This window comes from Neolamprologus brichardi, chromosome 4, assembly GCF_056152115.1.
Source record: "Neolamprologus brichardi isolate AB-2024 chromosome 4, ASM5615211v1, whole genome shotgun sequence".
NCBI classification, from domain to species: Eukaryota; Metazoa; Chordata; class Actinopteri; order Cichliformes; family Cichlidae; genus Neolamprologus; species Neolamprologus brichardi.
The window spans coordinates 6,685,532-6,700,386 of record NC_142107.1 but is presented as its reverse complement, the minus strand read 5'-3'; the positions used below and the strand labels follow the sequence as shown (position 1 = coordinate 6,700,386).

The 14,855-nt window shown below is 39.9% G+C and overlaps 1 protein-coding gene across 1 annotated transcript in view; it reads right to left on the bottom strand.

The window, feature by feature from the left end:
• Positions 1-13,933: 13,933 nt before the first annotated feature.
• mgat5b (alpha-1,6-mannosylglycoprotein 6-beta-N-acetylglucosaminyltransferase B) overlaps positions 13,934-14,855 on the bottom strand; it is a 73,303-nt gene continuing 72,381 nt past the window's right edge. Inside the window, exon 17 of the mRNA XM_087839684.1 lies at positions 13,934-14,641. Within this exon, the coding sequence (XP_087695810.1) occupies positions 14,443-14,641 (199 nt within the window). The 3' untranslated portion in view covers positions 13,934-14,442. The remainder of the gene's footprint in view (positions 14,642-14,855) is intronic.

Here is a 14,855-nt window from a genome sequence, read left to right as displayed (position 1 = left end):
TGTTCATTTGAAAATCGACTGGGACTGAACTGGTTTAAATTAACTTCCTGCTGTTATTTTTTTTAAAATCTTGCGTTCACATGGGGCAGTGTTTTAAGCACAGGCAGGCTACTGGAAGGTGATTTTTCACAGCAGACATTTTGACTCGGGGCTCCAGGGAAAGCACAGGTGTATTGATGTTTCACAAAAGCAGGCCCTCCCTTAAGTAGATTGTAGTCATTACTAACGCCCCCAGGCTTTTCCCACTGTGACAAGTCAGAGTGTCTGCTGTGAAAAAGGCCCACTTGGGAAAGGTCAAGTCATGGCTGAGACACGCATACGAGGGACAGTTGCTGTTTGGTGTTTGCGGGTAAATTATTAAAGTATCAGCGTTGTGGCATAATAAGCTCAAATGCAAGCCCACGCGGCCGCAGAGTGCATTTTTAGGAGCTTTTGAAAATATTTTTATTAGCATCTCTGGTGCTCGCAGCGATTCCTCTCTGTTTTACTATTTTTGAAGTGTGCATGCTGCAACTATGACGATGATGTTTCCTTTTTTTGCATGTGGTTCCTTGGATTGCAGTGCATTGAACTCACTTTCATAAAGATGTTCCCATGCTCAATATTGCTTAAAGCACATAATGTAACCTGTGTCAACATTTGTTCTTCTATAGAGAAGAGCGTGTAGGAGACAATATTCAGTCATGTGTTCTGATTGTCTCAGCTTTATTAAGCTATGAGACCATTCTGTGTTGCCAGAATTAACTTGGTGTCACATGATCGTTGTGACATGTACTTAGTCATTTCTCAAAGTGGCTGTAATGGCTGCGTCAATTCAGAAAGCTCTAACAACTTAAATTAGATCAATTAAGGCCAATCATAGCAAGACATTATAGCAGGTAGCGTGACAGTTATGTTCCAGACTGAAAACCTGTCCATGCCAGTCTGATCCATGCACCAAGACTTGGTAGCAAGCTTGATATCGCACAAAGAAACACACTCATACAAACTCCCTTCCTCTTTTTGGATCTACCTAGTTTTAGGAATAAAAGAAGAAGAAGAAAATCAGTAATGATTAAGTTTCCACATGTTAAGGTTTCGCAACTCAGTGATTTACTTTTACGCTGTCACACTGTGAAATGACTTTTATGTAGCTTAAATCAATCGAATAAGCATCTTTTTATAGTACCAATTTTTTATAATTATCATGGGTTTCTTAGTTTCTCTCTTAAAAACGAATTGGTAGTGACAGAAAATGAAGCGTCTGTCCAAAGAATCTGCGAAAGAAGACCCAGAGAGGTTTCATGGGATTCACTCTTGCTGCTTTCATCTCATTTGTAAAGATCAGAAAAACAGATCACACACAGAGGTCAGCTCGTGTCCCACGAGGACCTGCACAAACAAACGCAGCACTTTCTGTGATACAACCCATAACTGAGTCATGGATTAATCCAAAGCACCAACCAGGATCTTGTGGGAATTGATTAGCCGAGTGTTGAATCATTTATCAAACACCATCTTACGCCTGCTCTTAGTGTACCGTGGTACACATCTGAAGCTTTTCAGGCAGAAAGAACGTCTTTAATCATGAGTAAACATCTTAATGATTTACCACACAGGATGTGCATGTTGGCACAACGCCACTTGCTGCTTAGAGACATCATCCATGACAGGGCTTGTGGAAGGCTGACAGAAACACTGTGCAGGAAAATCTGCTGTAGAAAGCAAACTAAAAGTTTTTACTGTTATTTAGACTTAAAACTGCTATTTACAACCTTTTTAATAAGCTTTGTGAGAGCACAGAGATCGTCCAATTACAGCCTGACATTCGTGACTTGGTACAAAGACCCATGAGAGGCCTCTTCATGCTTAATGTTTATGTGGATCTCTAAGAGAGTGTTTTTTCCCCGATTACTAATAAACCAACACCAAACAATAAGAGCTGTATAAATTGTAACTGACTGGGTGACATTTATATATTATATATATAATAATGTGTTATGAGTGTCACTGTGGTCAGAAGTAGTAAAATATAGCAGTGTACCAAAAATGAGAAAGTACTGTTGGAGTAACTGGTTTTTTCAGTGTGTCACTGAACATAAAAGTCATAATTCCTCTTCAGTAGCTTAAAACTGCAGAAGTTGTAGCCCAGAATCATGCACATTCTAGATTAGTGGTGTCAAACATAAAGCCTGGGGGCCAAAATCGTCCTGCCAAAGACTCCAATCAGGCCCGCTGGACGGCTTTGGAAAATATGAAGGACGGCATACATTTTGTTGCTTTTAACTCTATTTTTTGTAAGTTTTACAACTTTTTATTCTGACGTCCTCCGCAGCCATTCATACAATGTCAAAGTGGATAATTAACAAAATCGATACTTTTAAAACTTCTGGACCGTGTGGACATTGAGCTACCAGAGGTTTTTCCTGCAATTTTACACATTTGTCATGTAGAAAAGGGAGATGTGCTTGTTTAATCACAATTTTTTATTATCTTATATTAAGATATCCCAGGGATTAAATGTGCAGTTAAGCTTCTTTACATTGACAGAATGTGCAGTTTCATTGTTCGGCTAACGTAAGATCAAAGTGGGTTGTACCAGTGACTGATGAGTGCTAGGCGTGAAGTTTGAAAGATGGCAAAGATCAGGTCATGAGTGAGAAATGAGATGATGAAAATGAATGCTTAGGCTGGTTTGAGCAATTGTGGAGGTGAGCTGAGATTATATATCATAGCTCATTCTTCTGTTCTAACATGTTCGCCAGCTAAGATAGATTCAGACCCAGCTTATTTCTTTCCATTTCTGTTTTGGTGCACTCGGGCATTTTTGGCCAGTATGACCTGTTTAAGTGCAAGTATTTATTGACTGCTAACTTAATTTTCCTGCTTCAGGGACAAACAGCATTTAAACACCGGCATGGCACTTTAACTATTTGTGCTACTGATTGCTGCGGCGCTCACTATCTTCATCTCTTCCCCAGCCCTCTCACCTCCCGCATCAATCCGAAGTTTATTTAATAATTCATGAGGACACGAAGCGTGCTGGCTGTAAAACTGCGAGACACCTTTGATCCTCCTGAAAACTTTTACATCAAGGTCCTACCAACACTGATCCAAGAAAACATGTTTTTTTCCCGTTTGAGAGCTCTCGCCTTTTCCTGTGTATCTCTGTATGGTCTTTGTAGACTTCGAGGTTGTCCACAGAAGCACCAATAAAAATTTGAATATATTCGCATTGCCTTTTCCCCCCTTCTGTCATTACTCTTATCTATTGCCACCCTGGCTTTTAATCTTGCAGCCTACTTTTCAATCATCTGTCTCTCGTCTATATCTTCTTTCCATGTGATTCATTTTCTCTGCAGGGTGGTCAGTCTTTTTCCACTTTTTCCCCCCTATGCCTAATTCCTCTCACATCTTCTCAATCACTTCTATTACAGTTTGACAGTCCAATCAGACAGCAGGGTCATGAGGGCGGATGGGCTGTCTATAAGGAATAAGGATCTTTCTCTCTCATTGCCTCCCTTTGCTCTTTCCACCTACCTTTTTTTTTGTCAGGACTGAATGTATGCAGTCACAGAGGCTCTCAAATCAAGCCAAAAGATGTTCCACAGACAGCCAGCTCTGCTCTTCAGGCAAAAGTTGCCACTTTTCCACACCCTAGCTGAGGATCTATGAAGAATTGGTTCCTTTATCTCTAGTTAGCTTTAGATGCAGATCTAATAAATCCAGCGACAGAGTGGCTTTCGGTATTGTACGGAGGCTGCGGCCTGGAAGTCTGTGCCTGCGATTGCCAGCTGGCAGTTCAAGCCAGGATGACTCGGTAACTGAGAATGACTGTGGAGTATCCTCTCGACTTGTCATTGTGCACTACGCTGCTACTCAGGACATGCATTACTGAAAAAATACATAGAGATATGTCAAATGTGAAATGTGATTTACTCTAAGAGGGTGGAATTTCCTGCAGAACGAGGCACAGCCTGCAGGCTATAACTCTGTCAGCAGGAGGCTGGAAATGTAGAAATCAACACACAAATGTGAAAAAGGATTTACCACACACGTCTCCCCCCGTCTAGGAAAAAAAGACACATCTGCATATTCAGCTTGACTTTACATTTCTGTAAAGTCGACAAACTGACTTTAAAACAAATGATGGCACAGCTTAATACGTACGATGGGAAAGTCAAACATTTAGGGGAAAAAAAAGCTTGGCAAACTTGGCTGTAACAAAAGTATCTAACATCTACGAGCCCTCAAAATAACATGTCATATCTAATTTCTCCGTTTCAAGACTAAAGAAGACTATATTGTTGTTATACTGCAGTACAAATACAATTATACTGGATATGCATCCCTTGCTTCTATGGACAAATGGTGGATCCATTCTATGGTGGATCCATAAAGCCTTATTCCAAAAAGGATTAAATGACTTTTTCACCTCAAAATTCTACATGCACAAACCCATAATGACAAAGTAATACAAATACAAATAATAAACAAAAATATAACATATACATAAATATTCGCAGACCTTGCTGATGCACTTTTGGCAGCAATTACAGCCTCAAGTCTTTTTGAGAATATGCTACAAGCTAAGCACACCTATTTCTGGCCTGTTCTTGTCTTTGCAGAACCTCTACAGCTCCATCGAGTTGGATGTGGTCAGCGATTTTCAGATCTCTCCAGAGACGTTCAGTGAGGTTCAAGCCTGGCAGAGCCGGTCAAGGACATTCACAGACTGGTCCCAAAGCCCCTTGTTTGCTATCTTGGCTGTGTGCTTAGGGTTGCTGTCCTGTGGAAAGATGAACCTTTGTCCCAGTTCAAGGTCCAGGGTACTCTGGAGCAGGTTATCATCAAGGATGTCTCTGTACATTGCTGCTTTAATCTTTTCCTTGAACCTAACTAATTTATCAGTTTTTGCCTCTGAAAAACATCCACATAGCATGATGCTGCCACCACCATGCTTCACTGTAGGGATGGTACTGCCCTGGTGATGAGTGGTACTTGATTTTCTCCAGACATGATTCAGGCCAAAGAGTTTTATCTTTGTTTCATCAGACCAGGGAACTCTCACGGTCCGAGAGTCCTTCAACCCACATGAGCAAACTCCACGTGGGTTGTCGTTTGCTTTTTTACTGAGGAGTGGCTTCCATCTGGTTACTCTACTATACAGGCCTGATTGATGGAGTCCTACAGAAATGGTTTTCTTTCTGGAAGGTTCTCCTCTCTCCACAGATCAACACTGGGGCTCTGTCAGGAGTGACTATCAAGTTCTTGGTCACCTTCTTGAATAAGGCTCTTCTACCACAATCTCTCAGGTTGGCCAGGCAGCCAACTCCTGGATGTCCCCAGAATCTGTGTACAGCTCTGCGCCAACGATCCAGACACCACACTGCCAAGACTTCTGGTCCTGTTTAGTGCAGCACAGTACAGCAGTACCATGCAGTGATAAACAGTTTCAGGAAAAAGGAGATCTTGTGAAAGTCTGCCCAGCCTTTTTAAACATAGATGGCAGTGGAGGTGTGTGCAGACCAGGAGATGACCTTAGTGATATTCAACCCCAGATATTAGAAGCCGGGGTCTCTCTGTGCACCTCTTTTCTTCTTAAAATCTACCACAATCTCCTTTGTCTTATGTTTAGGATGGGATTGGTGGTAGAACACCATGCTGCCAGGTTTAGCACCTCCTCACTGTATGCAGTCGGTTAATCAAACCAATGACTGTTGTGTCATCCATTATTTTGAGCATACATCCACCCTTTAAAAGTACCTTATGTTTGCAGATGTATGGTGTTAGAAAAATACATATAAAAATCTTTACAAATGTTCAGGCAGATCGATTTCTAGTGCTAAACAATAAATAATGCCTCTTCTGACTCAAACTGCCTCAACAGTGTGTAACCTTTGGTGAACTTTCTAGCGAACCATGAAGGAGTTTTAACACCATCTGTGGGCAACACTGCAGATCAAATTTGAAGCGTATCCTGTTTTAATTATAGTGTGTGTACTGGAGGGTGTGAAGCTGAAAAATCAACATGAGTCTGTTTGCTTTCAATACTTTCTCTGTTTGCACTTTCTAGTTCTCATATCTCTAAGGCCCCAGTTAAAATGAGGTCTGCTTTATTGTGGTAGACAATGAACTTCGCTATATAGCAGCAGACCAATTTTAAAATGGTAAGCACGTGCTAGTAAAAGACAAAATACAGTTGTGGTCAAAGGTTTACATAAACTTATCATGGACATGAATGTCATGGCAATTTTGGGCTCTTAATGATTTCTTTAAACTTTTCTTTTTCCAGAGTGGAATTATTCTACAGCATGAATCTTTAACAACTTTGAAATTCAGCAATTGGATGCACAAGTTTAAATTTATTTTGGATTACCTCCAAAAATATACATACAGGGTCAAAAGTTTACATATGCCAACCCTAAAATTAAGTTAAAAGTCCCTTAGCAAGATACTTTTGGCATTCATCAGCCAACTACTAGAGTAATTCTGGCAGTATATTTGACCACTGTTCTTGGCATAACTGGTAGATTTAATTTACACTGGTTTACACTGATCATAACACTTTTCTCCAGGAGGCATTAGGTTCGTCCATGTGGACGGCTGCAAATCTCAGTCAAGCTTGAATGTGTGAATTTTGGAACAGGAGCTTCTTCCTTGGTTGGAACCCTCTCGTTTCATGGAGATTTAAAACTTCACAACTTCACAGTGGACAGAGACACTGGTGTATCAGCATTTTCCAGTTTATGGCAGGCTTGAGCCTTGGTGAATTTTTAACCAATTCCCTCTCATCAGGGTGACAGTTTGGGTCTTCTTCCAGGACATGGCAAAGTATTGACACATCTGAATAACCAGTAACTTCAAACGGTAGTTTCAAGTGATGATATTGGAGTCTGCAGTTGCTTAGGAATGGCCCATAAAGCTTCTGGGCTGACCTTCACAAAACCCTGATCTCAATTTTATTGAAAATTTGTGTGCCATGTTAAAAAGCCAAGTTGATTTGTGACTGTATATAAACACCACAATACACAAAAGCTTTATTTTTTGCTAACTCCGAGTAGATGATCAGGAGTTAAGACACTGAAACTGGAACAAAGGTGCACCTTTGCTCCCTGAAGGTTCATATATATATATTTGCAACCACATACCCTAAAAATGAGTTAACATAGCGCACATAATCCACAAAGTGTTCATTGTGCACCTATAACACCTTAGAATGTCCACAAAACATTAATTTGGGTTGATATGGCATTATCATGTTGCATAGCAACCCTGTAACAATGGACTAAATCCACAAATCAAACAATACTGTAATCAATTATTTTTTATAGCTGAGAGCCCACTTAGTTGTTATTCAGTTGTGATGAACAAGTTGAAAACAAAAGGTTGAAATGAAGGAAAGCAAAAAGACTGAAAAAGTATGTAAATCTATAAACCCACAGAGGACATTCTCCATCAAAGGCAGTTCACTGTTTCTGAAGTTATCTGCCTCTGCACCAAACTGAATGGATTCTTGTGTCACCTCTGGGTTAGATTTTGTGTAATCATGCTCAAAGACAAAGAAGGAAGTCACCAGATACCACTGGCTTGGTTCTCACTGTGGCAGAGATACTGTCTGCAGTGACTGCTGGAGAGGTATCCTCTAACAAAACTACATTTGAAAATCATTTTTTCATACATATTGGTGACCAGAAACAATACAGTTCATCTGCCAAGTGATCTGTTTACCTCTCACCAAGAATACACAAAAACTATCAGATCAAAATTAGAACTTGTTGGAGACGTGGGGTCTGGCAAAGTGAACCGATAAAACTTTGATGTGGTTCACCGTCTTTAAAATGATGTGACGCTGGCTTTGAAGGTGGACGAGTACTTTGAGTGCTGTTCTAGTTTAGATCACAATCTGACTAATATTTCTTTCAGTCCATTACGTTCTGTTAAGTACTCTCTCTATGAGAGTGTCGGTTTTTCACACCTATTGTTATAGAGAAGGATATCCACATATAGAGTGCACACACGGGGGGCAGAACCATTATGTGTGATACATTTATCTTTGTGGGAGGCAGCGGTGAAGCAGCATGAACAGAAGGCAGCACAGCCCCCACTCCATCACCCATACTAAAAAGATACGGGCTGAAGAGAGAGGGGGGGGGGGGGGGGGGGGGGGGGAGCTGTTTGAAAAACAGTATCAAAACTACAGCAATGTTAAGGATGGGAATTGGTCATGGAGAAATTTTCTTTAAAAAAAAAATAGGGTGAGGAAATAAGAAAAAAGGAACCATTTCAATTTTGAGGAAGGGATGATGGTGGTTTCAAAAGAGGCTGAGGAGAAAGAGAAACCTGTGTAAATTGAGAAGCACTAGAAAAAGATGAAACGAAGAGGAGTTGAAGAGAATAAGGGAGCAGCGAGGGGCACTGGTGAGGAGCTGAGCGTGAAGCGGGACGAATGAAGATGCCTGCAGTGTGTTGAGAAAACGTATTAATCCTAGTCTGTGTGATCTCTCTCTTTGAAAAAGGTGGCCTGCCACACCATGAATCATATAGTGACGTGTAAAAGTTGGTCCGTTGCTAAAACTGCTGCTTAAACAGCTAACACATACTGAACATATGTAGGAGATTTCATGCGATTCTTAATGATGACAGATCTGGACTAAAGTGATCACACTGCCCACGGTGTCACCGTCTCGGAGGAGTGGAGCTGGGCGTGAAATGCTCGGAAATCAGGGGAAATGCTGCACTGACCTGTTTTTTAAATCGTAACCTTGGGAATTTCCCAAACGTGGCATCCCAAATTTAGAAAGTTTGAAGGGAGTAGGTTATCTTCATCTTTATCTTCACTTGGAAGTGAAACAATTTGGACAATGTTGGACTGTCTTAGCTGAAGCATCTCTGTGCTGTTTGGAAGCTGGGGATACTGCCAATGGAAATCAGGGTATCATACTCAGCCTCGTATCCAATGTTTGGATACGAGGAGGCTGTTCTCGTCAGCTTTTAACTTCCAGGATGAACTGCAGCCAGCACATTTAACTAATAAGTTTGCTCTCTCAAAAACTTAAACAGTCTTACCAAAATCACTTAACATAACAATTATAGCTTGCTGTCTTCCCTGGCTATGGCTGGATAAAGACATTATGTTTCAACATTATTTAGCTATAGGCAGCAGTAACTTTAAACGGCTGGCTTTTTGAGCTGGCATTATGTCTTAACCAAACTGTGTGCATATATTAATCAAAACGCAGACTTGAAATAGATTTTCTTTCTTTCTTTGGCTGCAGAGGGGCTTCACACAGCTGAGCTCGGAGCTCGCAGGCCTTCTTTCTGGAACACGGCAGCAGCACACAGGCTATTTTGCCTGAGGCCTGATGTCAACGGGTCTTCAAGACAAAACACGTGTGAAAGAAGCACATTTTATCTGTAAGATGTCAACCCGTCATTGCATGGTTTCTGCAAAATCCGTTTCTTGCTGTGGCAGTTCTTTCTTCCTGGAAAATTAGGGATATTTTTTAAGTGGTGAAAAGGAGAAAAAGAGAGCTGAATAGAAAAGCACTTAAAGGTGGGTGCAGCTTTTTAGGGTTACCTCAGAAAAAAATACCATCTAAAAAAAAAAAGCCTCTGAAGTGTTACATTTATATTCTTTATATGCGAGTTTAAGTCTAAGAGGTTTTTGTTCAACACTCCATTTCTCGCCATAAAAGTCCTAAAAGATTCAAAGCCTTCCTGACTGCTCTTGCCACACACATATAATTTTCATCCTGTGGTTTCGGAGGATCAAGAGAAATTTCAATATTAGTTTAGAGATTATAAATTGGAGAGGAGAAATGGGCACATTGTGAAATGGTCCTTACTATCAGTCAAAGAAACACTAGCGCCGTCATTAAATGAAAACTGGCAAATTCTAGCTCTGTCTTCAGAGGATTCTCATTAAAATCCTCTTATCATAGTGACGGGTTTCAGCTTCAGTGGAGCAGCGGCTCACATGATAATGACTTCAGTGACATTGCAGCCATTCTGTGCATATTAAAATGTCCATCTGTAAAGGTGATTTTAAATAGCTCTGAATATTCAACTTCACTTAATGGTTTCATAAATCCCACACAAACAAAATCAAAAAGGGAGAAAATGCAATAAAATTTAAAAAAAGAAAGAAAAAAACACACATGGAAAGTTTTAGCATTGATCATAAAATATTGCTACAAATTTTGCTGTGAAGAGTCAGTGCCCAGCAGAGCAGTCTACATGAGGTTAGAATAGATCATTTTTAAACGAGATCGACTAAAGCGTTGAAGAGTCTTTAAAGCTGAAGTTACAGAGAGCTGCTTACTGATGCTACAGGTGGGAGAACTGATCCAAATATCCATAGTATCAATACCAACACAGGTAATAGTATAGGAGGTGAATAGGATCAATGCACTATGAGCAGTACTGACCCTGAATTTACTTGGTATGAGATCAACACAAAGGACTGCAGACTCACACAGCACTTATTGGTGTGAGCGCCCCATGGAAGTGTGCCAACGTTAGTAAAGAAATGAAGGAAAAATGCTAACATTACTGTCAGTAGATCAAAGCAAATGAGCAGTATAATGATGACTGTAAAAAAAAATCATTAATGCACACTATAATGACCACTGGCCCAAAATTGAGTGATCACTTATGTGTGCTAACATGGAGATTCATTGTTGAAGGCATTCTATAAACTACAGCCACCATAAACCATACTGAAGTACGGAAGAAAAAGAAAAGTGGGCACGTCCTTTTTTTTCTTCTTTTCCAGAATTCTGAGATTTAAAGTCCGAATTCTGAAAACGTTAGAATTCTGAGATTAATTCTGAGATTTAATCTCAGAATTCTGACTTTTTGTCCTCAGAATTCTGAGAATAACGTTGGAATTCTGAGATCAATTCTGGAAAAGTTTTAATATGCAAATACAAAATAGATGGAGTGATTTATTAAATGGAAACACGTGTGTAGTGTTGGACCCAATAAACATATGCTGGAGCGAATATATTGACAGCAGAACTTTTATTTGATGTTGTGGTTTCATCGACACAGACACTCCCGCTCTCTCTCTGCCAACATATAAAGACACACAATCAATGTCAGATCCCAGCACACCTGTTCACCCCGCCCCTGCGCCGCCCCGGGAGCTCACTGTGTCACCCCTCCTCTGCAGCTGGCCAGAGACCACACCCACGCCACAACGTGGTAATAAATAGAATCAGTTCAGCTTGAACGTTAATGTTTGATATGACCACCTTTATTCTTTAGCACATCCTGAACACAGGTTTCTCAAAGGGCATTTAAAGCTCCTTTTTGGATGTTGGCTGCCTTTTGTTCCAGTTTCACTCAAGATGATCCCACACTGCTTCGGTAATGTTGAGATCCAGGCTCAGGCATGGTCAGTCAATAACTGTTAGTGTTTCATTTTTTGTTTTTCTATCCCGGTATGTTTATACTGCACTTGTGTTGTGCTTGGTTCCATTTTTCAGAATGACAATGATCAGAGTCAGATGTTTTCAGGATGGTATTGTGTGGTGAATCATTTCTGTGTCCATAATTCCATCAGTTCTGAGAAGATCCCCAACACCACTGACTGAAATGGAGCCTCAAACCATGACACAGCCTCCGCCGAGTTTTACAGATGGCTACAGTCATGCACTGTTGTACCCACCTCTTGACCTCCGGTGTACATATTTACAACAGATTTTCAGTCCAGTTCTTGTGTAATTCGCCATACCTCAGCATTTTCTCCCCGTTTCCCTTCCTTAAGAATGGCTTCTCGCCGGCCATCCTTCTGCTGAGACCATTTCTAATGACGATTCAGTGAACAGTAGAAAGATCAACTTAAGGGTTAGATAAATTTCTGAGGTTCTGTGTGAGGTCCCTGCTGGAGTTTCATGTCCTTTCTTGATGACATGTGTTTATATACTGTTCATGCTTTTATTTAGGATTGAAACATCTTCTTTTGTCCTGTGTTTGTCAGTTTTCACTTGATACACTGCACATCAAATTGAAATATGCCAAGTTTTCAGCTAATATTGTTTTAGAAATCACATTGTTGGTGCAGGAATACAATTTTTAAGCCTGTCAAACTGTTTGCATCAAACGTTTTTATAGAAATGGGAACAATTCTGTGTTTGTGCAACAGTATTTTAGCAGTGAGTTTGAAATGTAAAATTTTAAAATTTGGTTCTTCGCTTTTAGTTACTTATTTTTTCCTTGAATAATTCATAAGTCAGCATTAATTGGCTGAAAAAAAATAAACAAACAAAAAAAACCATTCCTGTGAAAATGTTTAGGTACGAGGACTGGACCGGACCTTCAGAAAACCTGAAGAACTATACTTCCAGACCCCTTTAAAATAAAATTGAAATAAATAAATAAAAAATACTACCTCGTGGTATAGAGCATATTTTCTCCCTCAGTCTGGAAAAGGTACTTAAAGAGAAGTGTGTGGGAAAGAGCTATTTTCCATCTTCACTGTGCCATGCTGTGAAATTTGAAATACTTTATAGTCCATATGTATATGCTCTTTTTATAGTTTTGTTTTTCTAGATAAAGATATTTTCTTTAACAGCAGAAGCAAATGTAAAAAAGATGATAGTAGATAGCAGCATTACAGTGAGTGATGTACGTTAGCAGGAGATAAAATCACTGATTTGCCAGTCTGCCAAGATACAACATCATATTGCATATGAATATCACTCTTGAATAATGTGTTTCATTACTGCTGACATAATTTAAATATTTAAAATCTGATGCAGTTTCTCATACGTCCTGGGTAAAATCCATCTTTCCATCATCGCCAGCCTAGTCTACGTATATATAAATACACACACACACACACACACACATACTGAAGGAGTCTCTGGCCCCTGTAATCATTCAGCCAGTTCACTCTGGCTATGTCGAGCTTTTGTTATTCAGTTGTAATGAAAGAGAAAGAGGTCAGTCTCCACAGTAACACGAGGCTGCAGTTAAATCAAGTAGGTACATAATCTTACTAAATCATTTCGTTATAAAAAAAAAAAAAAAATCCCTCCTTGAACCTGCTATGCATAAAATAGTGCTGAAAAAGTAAGGAGGAAATTTTGTGGTGGAAACTGTAGATTTTCTGCACCTTTAGCAGGAAAGGAGTGATTTGATAGGCAGTGTGAGCTGGAGAATACATACGGTTACCAAATGAACACTACTCTGATACGACCTGGTAACAATATTAAACCCTTTCCATGAGTGATATAGAAGCATATTGTAAAACGTGTCTTGGGTTGGGAAGCTGTGTTTTTATCATCCAAGTATTGAAGTTTGATGTCTGACTCCATTATTTTCACCATTTGTTCTGCTACCTAAGCAGGCATGTGTTTATCTATAAAGACAGTATAAATTTTTGCAAGGGATAGAGTACAAGGATTGCAGAGATGTGCCTTATGAGGAATATATTATTATAACAAATCAGCTTAGGATATAATATAGGGGAAAAAACCCCTCAAATATTCGTGCAGGAATAAAACCAAGAAGTGTCATCTTGTATCCAAAGTATACTTTATAACCAACGAGTCTGTGCCAACAAAGCTTTATGTCCGTATAAATCAGGCTGAAAGAAGTAATTGTTATATTTTGCTATAAAAATAAAAGATGGATAGTTTTACCTCACTTTAAATCATGATTTGTGCATCGTCATGTCTGTAAATCAGCAAGTTTACTGAAGAAATCTGTCTAGCCAGAATTTGTGAAAATTTGAAGCATTTGAAAAGACAGACCTCATTAAATTTTGGTGTGGATCCAGAACATTTCAGATGGTGACATTACAAGAAGGAGCTCTGACCGTGATGGAAGATGTGCTCTCTCAAAACCCTCACAGACCTGTATTAAAATGTGTTTAGATACAGAGACTGATAGATGGATGGATGCACTTCCAGTAGAGTACTTTTTTAAATAGAAAAAGACGATGTTTCCTGTATGTATTTTATTAAACAACACTTATGTACAAATTTCATCACGGACATTTAAAATAGTACATCTCAATATAGTGTAAATGGCTTTGGGTGCATCTAGTACAAATATCCAACTCCACTATGACACTGTAAATATTCACACAACAACAAGTAACCACACTTGTGAAAATCAAGCATTTTTTTTTATTCAAATCTTTCTTGATTACTCATATAACTCATCCATTAAGTTTTACATTTCATCGTGATTTCTGTAAAGACTGTCCGAATGCAGAACATCTGTACAGTGAAGCTTCAAACCCTCCAGACTCAAAGTACAATCATGCAGATCCCTGAGACGTTTACACCTTACCTACTTTGGTAGCCAGTCCTGGGTCAGACGTAAGGTAGCACAGTCAGTGTGTATGCTTTGCTGCTTTTATCACACTGTCTCTTGCCAGTGAGTTTCCTAACCAAGGACCTACCCAAGGATTACAAAAGAGCCTCCATCGTCCAGGTCCTCTTCTGGTCATAAGCAGTCCTTGCACAATGCCACCTGGCCGTTGCGAAAGTCCCTGCAGGGGCAAAGGCGTTGGTATTTGGCACTGGAGCCGGCACAGCTGAACAGCAAGGGGTCCTGCTGCAGGCTGCATTCAGCATGCTCTGCTGAGAAAGCAGGAAAGAGGTGGTTCTTCTCAGACTCCACTCCTTCGCATTGAAAGTCCAGCCTGGGAACAAAGACAAAGGATGAGGACACAGTTTACAGTGATATATATATATATATATGTATGTGTGTGTGTGTGTGTGTGTGTGTGTGTGTGTGTGTGTGTGTGTGTGTGTGTGTGTACATATAGACTGCACTGTAAACCACTGCACTAATGACACTTCTTAAAGTTTGTGTGTCCTGCAAAAATCAGGGAAAGAGCAATACTTGTAATCCTG